The sequence below is a fragment of the Streptopelia decaocto genome (genome assembly GCF_964273445.1).
Source record: "Streptopelia decaocto genome assembly, chromosome: 1".
NCBI lineage: Eukaryota > Metazoa > Chordata > Aves > Columbiformes > Columbidae > Streptopelia > Streptopelia decaocto.
The window spans coordinates 36,284,846-36,299,416 of NC_138663.1; the positions used below are offsets into that span (position 1 = coordinate 36,284,846).

At 43.0% G+C, this 14,571-nt stretch overlaps 1 protein-coding gene across 3 annotated transcripts in view; it reads left to right on the forward strand.

The window, feature by feature from the left end:
- The window catches only part of SRGAP1 (SLIT-ROBO Rho GTPase activating protein 1), a 145,594-nt gene extending 131,781 nt beyond the window's left edge, over positions 1-13,813 (forward strand). For all 3 annotated transcript variants that reach the window (XM_082043241.1, XM_082043242.1, XM_082043243.1), the window contains 5 exons: positions 168-247; positions 7,625-7,805; positions 8,373-8,507; positions 8,632-8,977; positions 10,759-13,813. In XM_082043241.1, the coding sequence (XP_081899367.1) occupies positions 168-247; positions 7,625-7,805; positions 8,373-8,507; positions 8,632-8,977; positions 10,759-11,136 (1,120 nt within the window). In that variant the 3' untranslated portion in view covers positions 11,137-13,813. The remainder of the gene's footprint in view (positions 1-167; positions 248-7,624; positions 7,806-8,372; positions 8,508-8,631; positions 8,978-10,758) is intronic.
- The last annotated feature ends 758 nt before the right edge of the window (positions 13,814-14,571 follow it).

Consider the following 14,571-nt stretch of genomic DNA (forward strand, 5'->3'; position numbering starts at 1 on the left):
GAGGTGTGTAGGCTTTTTCAGTAATTGCGTATTCATAGCGTGTCATGAGAATTATATTGCGCATAACTTTACAACATTGTAAGAATAATTTTAAATTAATCTCATGGGGTGGCATGTTTTTGAGATGTGTGGTTTGTCTCTCTGCCTGACCTTCTGTCTCCATCCAGTGACAGCCCATACAGCGAACATGGTACATTGGAGGAGGTGGACCAGGACGCGAGTACGGAGCCCCACACCAGTGAAGACGGTACGTCTGTTACGTTACTCTGCCTTTGATGGGAGCACGTTTTACAGGTGTTTCATGCGGGAGACCTTCTTCCTTTCCTGATTGCATCTTATTTGAAAGAAGGGGTTTTCAGTCTTGGTGTTTTGTGGCAAAGCCGGCATCTTTAATCTCTGTTTGTGTGCGTTTTAACTCTGATTCATCTGTGTTTGACCAGCTGTTTCCTTGTTCTCTCCTGATTTTCCCAGTCAGGAAGGGCAAGAGAAAAACTATTTCAGTCAGCACATATTATTTTCTGATACAATTATACATTTTTAGTATCTCTTTGTCTTTTGTCTGCAAAATCCAAACTTATCAACAATTTGTCTTTAAATATATCAACTAAAGGATATTTGCCATTCAGCAGGCTCTATTTTGATATAAATTTAAAAGATGTTCCATCTAAAGGATTTAAAACCACTGTGTACCCCCCGCAGTGAAACTTCTGAACAACAGTCATTTGCTATAAATACTAATCACATATACTCTGATAGTTCTGGGTACGATAGATGTCCATGAAAAAATGGATGCATCTCTATTAGATCCACTCTTTTTAGTCAGATTTCCTATAGGTGTATTTGACTGTGACATGTTTCAGTTGGACCATCCTTCACATGTCCCTCCCAGTAGCTTCTGCTCGGTTTCAAGCAAATATAACAGGTGGAAAGAGGTGTCAAAATTGTTAGATAGCTGACAGTTTCTTGACAATTAGTAGCCAGTTAGAGGAAGAGGATTCAGAGTAACACTCCCTGTAGAGAAAAGCTGCAGTGTGAACTCACTGCGTAACTGGCCAGCAGTCAGCCCAGACAGAGCAACCAGCACCTGTGCACTGAGCACCAGCAGAAACAAAAGCTGCCCTTGTCCGTCTCAGAGGATGTGTGGAAGGAGGAAGGGGAAGAGACAGAGAGGGGGAAAGGGGAGGAAAAGAGCTCCAGCAGAGAAGGACTTTTATTTTTGTTTTTCCAAAGGATGTCATGAGGGATACTGATTTGGAGCTGGGACAATTGCCATAGGGAAGGGGAACAGGAAGATGTATCTATAGGAAACCTGGCTACACTGGTCCTATTGCATACAGAACAATGTAAACAATAGTTCCACTCGAGCTGTATCTGTCGGCTTTGTCACGTCGACAAGCTGTCGGTGACAGATTGGCTTCTCTGCCCCTTTGCTGCCATGAGGAGGGACAGGCAGAGTCTGTCAGTGCAGCTGCTTGGAGAGGAGGGGCGATTGGGTGGGCAGGCGTCACAGAAGGGATTAAAATTCAAGGTAAGAGATAAGTTGATGTTAATCTTCTGCCTGGAGTGTCTACCCATGCCTGAACCCACAGCAGGGAATACTGACAGTTTTACAAGACAGCTGGTACATGGGTTCCTCTTGACCAGCTCTGTAGAGCTAAACCCACCATCTTCCTACAACACAGTTACACTAAATGGTGCGAACAAAGTCATAATTGCGCTGTATTTTTCCAAGGAACTATAGCTATGTTTTATTATAAGAGCTCCTTCTTCCATTAGAGGTATGAAGCAAGAGTGGAAGCCGAAGGAGTCTGTCTGTCTGTCATTTAGAGCACAAGTGAAGTAATGAAATGCAGGCAACACACCAGTTCAGTATATTGGGGCTGACTTTTGGGTCCTGTGACCAAACTGAGAGATAAAGGCCTGAATTGGCGTGGAAAAGTGCAGCTTTTCATCAGCAATCAGAAACTGTTACTTCAAAGCCGTGCCTAGGAAAGATTAAAACATAAGCTGGAGCCGGAGGAGCAGGACCATTTCTTTGCATAGTACATCACCTGTGCCTCAGTAGTCATGGGCTCTACCCACCACTGTGTTGATTATTATCAATAACAGTTTTACATTCCCGTTGTGGTGCTGCCTGTGTTACAACTCTGTCACTGGTGGAGACAAACCCTGGAGAGAATAACTGTCAACAGGAGAGAATTCTGTTAAAAGATTTTACTGCTCAAGACATGGCTTTTCGTTCACCAGATCAGTCAGCAGTTTAATTCTAGTTGCCCCATCACACCTTTTTAATTAATTCAGTGCCAAAAGGAAGCAGCAGAAAGCATTTGTGTTTACAGCAAAATAATTGTTAGCACGAAAATATGTGTAATCTAGGGAAACACTGCTGCAAAGATAAAGATTAGCAAGCCTGGATCACATACAAAACAGTGTTGGCCTTCAGTTCCCACCCTGCAAGCTCTAACCCTTTTTTTTCCATGGCTATGGCTGTCCATTATAGGAGCACATTTTTCTAATGTAGGTTACAGGCCTTAAATTAGATGCACTTACCATCTCTTTGCATATACATTCATGTGTTTGTCCTTTGGACAATTCCTTTTATAAAATGTCCTTGATAGCAAATATGAGAGTGGGTGACAATTTTTCAGTTTCCATATCGAACTTCCTGAGAGTCAGTGATTGACCTGTGATGGACGAAAAAGCGTCTGGAGTATTTTGGGGGTTTAATGTGATTGATTCATTGAGTATAAGCTGAATGCATCACTGACAGCTCTTTGTGGAAAGGGAGACGCACCATTGTTGCTGTATTGATCAGACATGTGGTACTTAGGTATTTCCCTCTGTTAGGAGGTGGAAGAATCAGATTCTATAACTAATTTTTTTTAGATGTTGAAAATCTGATTAGTTTTATACTAAGATGTTGTATACATACACAAGACCAAGCAGCTAACCCCATAGGAATTACTGTGTTATTGAAACATAATCCAGATGCTATGATCAAAAGCAAAAGGATTTAATTTTCTACTTTAGTTATTGTTGTTATAAGAATTATTTGCTGTATAAAGTTAAACTAAAAGTGAATCTCCCTGTGCCTACTAGAATAAACCTGTCTGTAGGGGCTGGCTCCATAGCACTAGAAATGTTTAATTACAGTTTAGAAAACACAAAGACTTCTTAAAAATTAAAAAATAAATTATGTCTGCAGAGATAGAATCTGGTAGCTTGGGGAAGAGAAGGCTGGAATTTACAATTTAGCATATAAACACTTCATAACTGCTTAAGTTTAAGCATATAAATTGCCTTTTTTTTTCTAAGGTTACTACTTGTGTTCTTATATTTCTGCTGATCACTGGAGAGAGAGAAGAAGGAGATGTGTTTTGCTGTAATGTTTTCAGTCTTCTTTAAATGTGCAGAAAGCATCTCTAGTAAGGAAAACACCAAAGTTTCTTCTTTCTCCTAAATTTGGACAGGAAATTTAATGTGTGAAGTTCAGAACATTTGTACTCAAGCTTGAGGCACCAAAAAAAATCTATCTGTAGTTTTGCTGCAGAAAAACCTTTACCTGTAAGTGCCTCTGCAGTAAAGATTCAAAGGATATTGTTCAAGTTTTACTGAAGCAGGTTTTAGCACATTTCCTTTACCTTCAGTTTGCTGGAGATGTTTTATTCTTGTTGGAGGCATATGGAAAAGGGTGACTAGGTTTGTTTTCAAAGGAAGTAAGAGAGAATTTCCTGAGGAAGTTAAACAGATGGGTTTCTCCTGGGAAAACATACATACAATTAATATCCTACTGTTCATAGATATCTCATAAACATAGGGTAAAAATTAAGGTGGTAGTGCTGCTGGAAACAAAAATTACAGGAGCACGTAAGGCTGTAAGTTATTGTTGTGTCCCCAACACAGTAATTTTCCCGCTCTTCAGCAGTGCGTTCTGTCATCAGCATTTTGCCAAATTCTGTTCTGTCAACACCTTGCAGCATTTCTTTACTTTTTCCGTTCCTCAGTCAGGACTTAGAAATGGAAAAGCCGCTGGTCTCCTCTGCAGAAGAGGATAAACACATGGAGAAGGAACCTCTTCCCAGGGAGTTCAAGGACGTGCTGTAGTCCCAACAGCCAGGGTACATCTGGGAGAGCTGAGGAAGAGCAGAGTAACAGCAGCCCCCCCTAAAAGTGCAGGGGATGGTCTCCCCTCTTTTCCTTAGCTCCCTGTGCCCTGGGGCGCAGAGGGCAGCTCGGTGCCACCTCAGTGCCGTCACCCCCCAGGGAGGTTAGTGCCACATCTGGAGCTCCAATCCCAACATTTAAATTAGCTCTTATGGTTCTTCTGCCCTTCCTCCTCTTCCAAGCAGTGGAAATTTTTTCCCACAGTTCTTCAGTTTGTCCTAATTTTTCAGTTCCATAGCATTGACCGAGTCACTAGAGACAATAGCGGGTGAGATCCTGTATGTCATCAAATACTTCTTGCTATTGTAGGCAAATGCCCCCAGGTCTGGACAGAGCAGTGCAATTAAATTTCCCTCTGAGCTGTCAGTTTTACTGTTAGACATTCAGTACCACATGGAATTTGAGTTACAGATCCCAAATTTAGCTTTTAGCACCTTTGCTTTTTTGAAAATGCTTGTCTGTCATTCGGTAACCTTGATATTAAATGTCTTAGCTTTGCAAAATGCATTTATTTCTAGGAGTAACTGTCATGGTACTTTGGTTTTAACTATTAAGGCTTGACCTGTAACAAGGTGAATTACTATTTAAGTACAGTCTCAGTACTGTTTGCTATAGGAAAGTTCTCTCCATGTAAAAGCAACATTCAAGCAAAGGAAATGCCCCTTTCAAAATCATAAAGCCTGTCTGAACTTATTTTTGCTTCCATTAAGAAAACTGTGTGATATCTACTGGGCCCTCCTCCCCAAGGAGGTGGGATTTGTTGCCTAGGCAATCTAACGAACATGCCTCTGAAGTCACATCCATTACAGTACATTACCAGTTCATACAGCTGGTTCCAGTGGGGCAACTTCCCTCAGACCTCTGAGGACGTACGTGAATCTTGCAGGCGAGGGAAGGACACAAAAAACAGATTCATGTCATGCACCATGCTTAGATTAGTGTAATTCCACTGAGGGAGACAGAACTATTTCTAGTTTAGTCCATTAATTTGTAAATAGGAAGACCTATAGATTCAAATGTGGGATACTATATGGTCTGTTGAAATTAGCAGAAAAATGGGAAATCACATAGCTAATCAGTGTAGGGGTTTATCAATTAATCCAGTACCCATGACCATTACCAGTTACCTTCAGAGGATGCCAAAGGAAAATATGTAAAGGCAAACTGGGATTTTTTTACTTACTGTAAAGGCTTTTTTGTTTGGTTGGGGATTTATTTTACATTTTCAAGTATTACCCTTTAGTGAGTGACTGGCTCACTGAAACCTGGGAGCTTTTGCTTCTGAATTCTTGACCCACTCTTCCATAACCCATAACTTACCCACAGTCTGAGAACAGCGTGTTCATACAAGTGTCTGCTACTTTTCAATCCTACTCAATCCCGTAATAACTTCTTATAATTAATTCCACAAGCAATATGCATGATATGTGTAAAAACAGCATTCTTTTGTCATTGTTACGTTATTGACATTCTATTTAATATTGACCTCTTAAACATGATGCAAGATAAACGGGGATGTTTAGTTTATTTCTTTTCATTTGGCAGTAGTGTCTTTCCACGCCTATAGTTGCTTTGTCACGTCTATACATTCTGTTACAGATATACTGTAGGTAGAGTATCTAGAAATGAAACCAAGGTTGTATATTAGAATATATCACTAGTACATACACCAGCATTAAAGTTTTCCCAGTTTTTTTGAATGTTTCTTTCTGTGTTGTCTTTACATTTTCTTTGCTTAAAAACATAAAGCCAAGAAATATATCACACCCCCCCGCCCACCACCCACTGGGGAATGCCTGCCAGTGACCCAGTCAGTAGCAGTGCATTCTCAGGAATTAATACTGTTATTGCTACGTTCTTATTCGCATTTATATAATCAAAGTAATTTCTGCCAGCAGACATTACTGTTGCATGTGTAACAGTGAATTCCCCACATCACTGTATGCCATCTCAGGGAAGTTTCTGGGTTTGTAAGTCCCAAGCACCCTGCAGCTCATCACTGACAGAAGCTCTTAGCGTGACTGCAGAAGCAGCAAACCACAAGACAGCCTTCTGCAGGCTGGGCAAGTTATTAAAAATAATAATTAAAAAAAATATTTTAAAAAAACAGCTGCAAACTATAACCTCAGTAAAGGTGCTTTCATTATGTTTTCATGCTGCAGGATGAAGCTAATTTTAAAAAGACATTCCTGTGCAAAATGTTGTCATAAAGGGATGGTGGCTTTTATTACCAGCCTGGTTCTTCGGGGAATTACAACCTCAGCGATTTTAATTTGCACCAGACAGAAAGTTGCTATGCTAGTCATTAGCCCAGATGCTAATTTCCATATAAATACTGCTTTAATTATGTAAAGAAATTTGTCATTTCAGGGACTCTGAGTTACTGGAGTCAACAAAACGTGTGATTTTTAAACCTGTATTTTGCAGGTTTTTCTTTATGTTGTGAGACTGCGGTGACAAATTTTCATCTGTTTGAGCTCAGGTTCTTTTGGTTTTGTGCAGAAGAAACTAGAGGTTGATAAAATCATAGCTGTTTCACTGATGTCCGGGCACAGCTGTGAAGATACCTGCAGGCAGACATTCCGCAGGGGCCCTCCAATGGCATCAGCAAGTTTCCAACCCAAGCTTAGGTTACAGGATGGAGTCCGTCACCAGCGTAAGGCTGAATTTACCAGTATACTGAGGGAAGATTAGCCAGGACTGCTGTAACCGATGTTTGACCTCAGAAAACACCGGCCTCCCCTGCAGAAACCAGAGGAGCTCAGGAGGCTGGAGCAGCCAGAGCTGCCGCAGGCAACTTCAGGCCGCACAAGGGCTGCCCCTGCGGAGGGGTCATCCTGAGGCGGCCTGGAGCTGTCTGCCTCGCTCAAAAAGGCTGTTAAGGAAGCAGATTAAAGCACTGGGCTTTGGCGTTGTGTAGAACACTAGGTTGTCACTAGGTCTGTGCATTCATCATGCAAAAGACAGAAATCTCATAGCCCAGTTAGGCAGAGCATCCCTGCTCATTCAGAGGGAAAACCTATCTTCCTCCCTTTGCCACTGTGGGTGTTAAAGGCAGTGGTTTGTTTTTCCCTTATTGCTCTGATTGTTCATCTGGGTTTCTTCAAGTTATTTTTGGAGGTCTTCATTGCCTGGCCTCTGTCTTGCCCCCCAGCCATGAAGGAGCCCTTGCAGCAGGAGGCAGAGGCCTCTCTCCCAGCAGCAGCTGCTGTGACATTTATTTGAGTTTGCTGTTGTTTTTTCTGCAGCTTGTGAAGCAACCCAGATATTTCACACTTGGGGCATGGATTAATTATGTTTCTTTGTGAAGGACACACTGTAAAGGCTGCCTGACGTCTGCCTGATTTCTGTCAGCTCTGCTCAATAAGAACAAAATACAATAAGTGGGTTTTATGAAACCAAAATGAGCAGGTAAGCTGGTGTGGAATCTGATATCTGTTCTTCTTCCCTCCGTACCCAGAGTGTGAGCCCATAGAAGCTATAGCCAAGTTTGACTACGTTGGAAGATCTGCACGAGAACTCTCATTCAAGAAAGGAGCTTCCCTGCTGCTCTATCACCGAGCGTCTGAAGACTGGTGGGAAGGAAGGCACAACGGAATTGACGGCCTTGTCCCTCACCAGTACATAGTGGTGCAGGATATGTAAGCAGTGTCTGGCATAACTGGGTTCTTGGTGGGGCGTAAAAACATGCTGAAGCAATTAACAAAGTGATTTTCAAGCTGTACAGTGGTTTGAAGGCCCAGGTAGATAAAACATTAGCCTTCTATGCAGGATGTCTCTGTCTTCATTGCCCTGAATTGACAGCTCTTCATCAAAAGCTACTACAAGGCTAAGCTACGTTGTTTATATTCATTATGATTATATTCATTAAGAGGTGGACACCGCTGCATCTCTTTTAATTTTACTATCTCTTTGTAGCAATTGCTGACATTTAACTTCAGAATAGCAAGGGCTGGAGTTATACAGCCCTAAACTCTTATTTTACAGTATTAAGCATGTGCTTTGCCAAGGAAGACAAAGTTGTTGTTTACAGAAAAGGCTGCAGTCAAAATGTGAAGATCTCGGTAAAGAGAAGGATTATAAGCAACTTTTGGAGTGTCTTATAACATGCCTGCTTTTCTTAAGGGGATTAAAATCTGGGAGTGCCCAGATGTTCTCTGTCCCACCTAGCTACTGACTTCTCATCTCACCATGTGCGTTCTGTTCAGGGATGACACTTTCTCAGATACGCTGAGCCAAAAAGCAGACAGTGAAGCCAGCAGCGGACCCATAACCGAAGACAAGTCGTCATCAAAGGACATGAACTCTCCCACTGACCGTCACTCTGATGTGTATTTAGGAAGGTAAGCTTGAGCATAACATTTTCAGTAGGACTGCTCACAGCTCAGGTAACACAGCAATTACTTCTCCGTGTGCTTATGGTGGGTCTCTACAACTTGTCATGTAACCACTTCTTCATTGGTGCAGGCAAAGAAAGAGATCAGAACCTCCACCTCCTCTAAGACGCCCCGGGCGGAGCAGTGACGGTCACTGCCCAGTGCACCCACCTCACCCTCTCTCCAACTCATCTGTGGAGCTGGGTTCCCCCAACCTGGCAACTCACTGCAGTCCCAGGGCCCTCCTTCAAAACCGCAGCCTCAACGCCGACAGCCCTGAGAGGAGGCGTAGACCTGGACACGGCAGTCTCACCAACATCAGTAGGCACGATTCTCTGAAGAAGATTGATAGCCCTCCAATTAGAAGATCTACATCATCTGGTCAGTACACAGGTTTCAATGACCATAAACCACTGGACCCAGAGTCAATAGCTCAGGTTTGTGTCTTTTTTATTTTATGTCACACTCTGATTTTCTGAGGAGCAAGGCTCCGTGAGCAGCATAGCACAGAGCACGTACCCTGCTAAGAGTACATGTGCAGAATATCCTGCTTCGCTTTTTAAACAGAGTATGTGTGAAATAAGGCGCATTAAGGGATCCCAGATAGAAGAAGCACAAGGGGTAATAGATGTTTTGGTAGCAATAAAAACAAATTATTTCCTGTTACACCATAATGAAATCACCTCTGCCATGCAGAACACCAGGATAGTATCTGATTACAACAGCGGCGTAAATCTGTGTGCTCTGATGGAGCCTGGCCTATTCTAACTTGCATGTAATTAGTGTTCAATTATTCCTCAGTATTATGCTTTGCAGAAAGGTGCTCTGGCTGCCTAGCAGTGACCACTGCCATTCAAAGCACAGATTTACATTCCAGGGTCCTGTGGATTTTACATAGTTTTCATATAGTTCATACCGTATGTTGATTTGATGCTTGTAGTTGTGCCTAAGAACCCCATGTGCAAGACACAAATACATCGCGGGCCATCTTGTCCTTGTGTGAGCACTCACCGGTCTCATCTCTGGCAGTGAAGATGGAATAGGGAGCACCCGAATCATCAGATTTGTCTGTTGTACAGAGCTGGTAACAGCTCTTGAGCAAATAGATGCTGCTGTCTTCAGAACTCGCATTTTGTCTAGGTAGTATAACGTGATTACTGGGAGCGCCCTGAGGGCACAATATGATTGCAAAAGTATTTTACAATAACGCTGGCACTCATGTTTTAAAATTTAATGTACTGGTGATGGTTGCTTTCAAACTCTGCTTCCAACGAGGGATAGAAGGGACTGTCGTGCTTGGGTCAGAAAGCTGAACTGTGCATTAGAGAATCAGAAACTGTAAACATTGTTACTGTTTTATTTTACTGTAAGTTATTTATTTACTTTCCTGAAACCACACGCAGTGCTGTTTGGTTTAAGCTGTATGCTTTCGTACACAGACTAGTGATCATTTGGCATTGAGAGAACCCAAACTTTGATTAAACTGCGTGAAAGTTACTGTGAGCAAACAAGGAACACCAGATATTTAATCTCAGTTGTATCTCAGTGCCACTGAAAAATGGTAAACTAGTGTCTTGATGCATTCTTTCAGCATTTGTGCTAGAAATCCTGATTAAAAAAAAAATTTCTTAGGTTAGCTCACTGAACAACATCTTGAAGTTTTTTCTGCTTAAAATTTAACTCAGAGAAATAGAAGAGCTGATAGACACACAAGCTTTATTTCCTTACAAAACCTTGTTTATTGTCCCCATGAGGCAATACAGATCCTGGGCACCTGGGGCACTAGATGAGGGGAGCCGTCAGCTAAGAGACGGCAAATGGACTAAAATCTTTACAGCTGTCAGTACCCAAGAGATGACAGAAATCTTCACAGTTAAAAATGCCGCTGAGAAAATATCCATTGTCCTGACAATCACTTAATAAAATGGCCTGCGGGACTTAGTTTAACTGATATTTTAGAATATTCTTAGCTGAATTTTGACTGTCTCAGGCGAACAGGTTAAATATTTGTAAATCCAGGCAAAGCTGCCATCTTGTCAATCGTAGTGTCTTTCAAATAAATCCAGTGGGAATTTGCTTTAGCGCTATAGTATTCATTGAAGAGAGGATGGTGGGCAAATCAACTCCTGCATTTTTCACCCCCTCCCACTGCTCCTCCAGTGCCGTGCGTTCAGTAGCAGTTGAAATGACGTCCCACTCTCTCTGTGCTCTGACCCAGGACATCGAGGAGACGATGAACACAGCGCTGAACGAGCTGCGTGAGCTGGAGAGGCAGAGCTCGGCCAAGCACGCTCCCGACGTGGTGTTGGACACCTTGGAGCAGATGAAGAACACCCCCACCCCTGCCACCTCCACGGAGTCGCTCAGCCCTCTCCACAGCGTGGTTTTGAGGAGCTCCGAGCCCCAGATCCGCCGCAGCACTAGTTCTTCCAGTGACACCATGAGTACATTCAAGCCCATGGTGGCCCCGAGAATGGGAGTGCAGCTGAAACCTCCTGCTCTTAGGCCAAAACCTATTGTTCTTCCAAAAACAAATCCTAGCATCGGGCCTTCCCCTCCTTCCCAGGGTCCAGCTGACAAATCTTGCACAATGTAGACAGCTCAGCCACCCACAGTGCCCAGCTGGGGTATGCTAGGGAAAAAGATGGATTAACGATAGAAGTCAGGGCTCCGTAACATTGTTTGTTCATGTTTGTAACTGGAGAGGCTCTGGTTTTCAGTGTTTTTGAATGTATTGTCTGAAACTAGCTACATTAACATGGGCATTTGTATTTTGTATGGTTTCAATTAAAAGAAAAACTGGACAATTGTGCATCGTTTTAAAAAACAAACATAGACTTACTTGAAATCTTGATGCTGCACCATTTCTAATAAAAACAACACGGATCACAAACAGCTTGCCACGTTGTACCATACTTCACAGTCTTACTGTAGCTATAAAATAACAGATCCTGCACAAAACTAGGGGGTGGGGGGGTCAGGGGAGGTGGGACCTCTGATTTCTGGATCACCAAACCAAATCTCAAGCAGGTTAGTAAGAGCTGAAATCTAGCATGTGAGGATTAAGTGTCTGTGTGGAATGTCTAAGTCATCTCAGGCCACATTTCTTATTTAAGACACACCAAAAAAAAAAAACACCAAACCCTCACAACTCTCACAATTGGCACTGAGCTTTAGCTTTCTTGTTGTCAATCTCCTGAGAGACAAGTGGTGGATGGATCTGGAGATCACATTGCTCTCACCGATAAAAAGCAGCATTCCAGGTCACAGCTAAAGCACATCTTCAGAAACTCCTTTTGCTGTCCTCTGTAATAGCGTACCTTTTCCCGTGAAGCTAGACCTTCGTTCTCTGATGTCACGTTTTTCACAAAAAGCTAAATTCTTTTGAAGTTCATAGTTGAGCAAGCCAGGCTCCGGGAGTACAAGAACCCACTGGTCCATTAGGCTGGCTGGTAGGCGATTAAAAGGCTCAACTTCGCAGTAATACAGCAAAGTATCCTGTTGACTTTGTTGCTCATTGTCCATAAAGGCACAATTTGAGCTGGAGTAGTCGGAGTCCCGGGCTGACCCGGCTCCGCTGGCCGCCTTGCAGGGCATGGACACTGCGCTCCTCGGCAGTGAGACGGGGGTCTCTGGAGAGGGGCTGCCTCCTGCCCGCTTCTGCTGCCTAAATTCAAGTTGACTAAAGTTTTCCATAACCACTTCCCCCTTTCCCGCTTCCCTTTGTATTTTTTTAAACGGCAGAAATCAGTACCTTTCTTATGTCTGCGTGAGTGACGTCTGTCAACTTCGCTTAGCGCTCTGTTAAACTTTGTTAGGCGCGAACTAATACAGCTGTTTTGCACATTGCAACAGTAAGCCATAATATTATTTCTGTGAATACATTTTCCAACATCCAATCCATAAAATAAGTTTCAGTGAAGAAGATGGGGAAAAAAAAATCAATTGTGGCTCACCTACAGGAGTACAACTGGCTTTAAGTAAGATCTGTTTTCCATGTATTATTTAAGATCTCACTGTTGGAAAGCCTGAAGTTTTACCACTCGCCATACATAAAAGATTGAGTATGGGAGGGAAAAAGTAGTGACAAAATTTGATGGACATAATTACTGAGGTGACAGGAGTGATTTCCTGTTGGTTTTTTTAGGAGTAATTTGTTCCTGCTCTGGTTTCCACCCAGTAGATAGGAAATGCAAAGCCCCAGGTGTGAAAAGAATCCCATGAACCACCTCTGAGAGCCAAACTGCTCCTGGTATTTGCAAACCCATCTCAATCCAGCCATGGACTACACGTGCGTCTGGGTTGAAGACTAAGTCTTAATCCCCTGCAGCGGACTGTGCAGCATCAGTTGGTGAGCACCCGGTCCCTGTGACTGTACTGCCTAGTCCTAAAGCCAGAGCGAGAGCCTAAGCCAGGCCAGCCCCAGCTGCAGACCAGCACTGGTCCGTAGGGTCTGTTCACTTGGTCGGGACCAGAGACGTTTTCAAGTAGTTCCCCAGTTTACTAGGATCAGTGGAACAAACTGGAATTTCAGCATTCATTTACATGCAGTTTTAGTCTAGTGTTTTTAAATTAACCCACCTGGCATAATTGAGATGGATACCTGTATCTTTAAATTGCATAGGGAATTTTGTATGTTTAAATAACTGTACTGGACTCCATAATGCTTATATTAGAAATTGTTTAGCAAAAGAAAATATTAGAAACAGTGCATTTAGTGAATGCATCCTCTTAGTGCATTCACACAGTTAAATGTGTAGTTTGATGGTTATTATAGATACTTAAAAGTATAGTAAGTGGATATGTAACAGGAAAGACTGCTACAACTACAGACGTACTAAAGGGTAACTCCTGCACACCTAATCCAATCAGTATTGTCCTTTACTGTCAAGTTTGATGAATTGCAGTACTGGTAGCTACCTGCTTGTTGACTGTTACCTAATTGTGTCAATGTACATCTGTAGTATGTACATGTGAAAGTGCCTTTAAATTTTAGAGGAGCTTTAGCCTTGCTCTTGTACTGTTGCATTTCCATTGCATCCTTCCCTGTTTGTGTATGGCTGCGTTCCCATTGCATTCCTTCCACTCTTGAAGAACAAAGAAAAACATGGAAATTTCACGGTTCTGGAAGAGAAATGTACTGTTAATCTGTTGTGACAATGCACTTTTATGTATAGTACTGTACATTTTTGGCATGTACCATTACAAGCTTCAGTATACATTCAGGTTTGTTCCTCATACTGTACCTTTATAATAAAGATGATAGTTCTGTCTGTGCGTGTAGTTTTGCTGGGTAAACTGCCACATTTTTTAAGGTGGATTGCCAATCCACCATCCACATAAAAACGATCAGGATCCTCCAGCCACCTACACCTGGCATCAAGTCCCATCACCATTTGGCCTGAAGAAGTGCTTGTTCCTGAACAGGCTCCTACCTGACTTGGATCACCATCCCCATAAGCTCAAAGTCCCTCCATACCTGAAGACCCCCCACATAGACCCACCAACCTCACATGGTTCTGCTTTAGCACCCATGGAGGGCGGCCAACCCCCGCTCATGCTGCCTGTGGGACCCCCCTGCCACTCACTTGGCCATCACCCCGTCACCAGTCTCCTCCTCCCCACAGGAAAAAATGGGGTGAAAAAAACACTCCAACTTCCACATTTTAAATACACATTCCCAGAGTGAAAAGAAAGTCTACTTGGGGCTCTTACTTACAGCAGAAAAAGGGAGGCCACCACACTGGGGTTGGGGGCTTGTGCCACAGCTTATCTTCAGTGACTCGTCCAGCTAATGGTGGCAACACACACACCTGTGGACTTGGGCCCAGGAACTGGAGGACTGTGAGCATCAGGCTGTTGGCTGCACAGGGGACGTTCAGTCATGGATCAGACGTTGTCGAGGACAATTCCTGAGCTTGGCCTGCGGCTGCATGGACAGACCCACCATGCTGCCCAACTTACGTGTGTTTATGGAGAGAAGAGCTACCTGGAAACGCATTTTCAATCCTTGCTTAAAATTTTTTTAAAA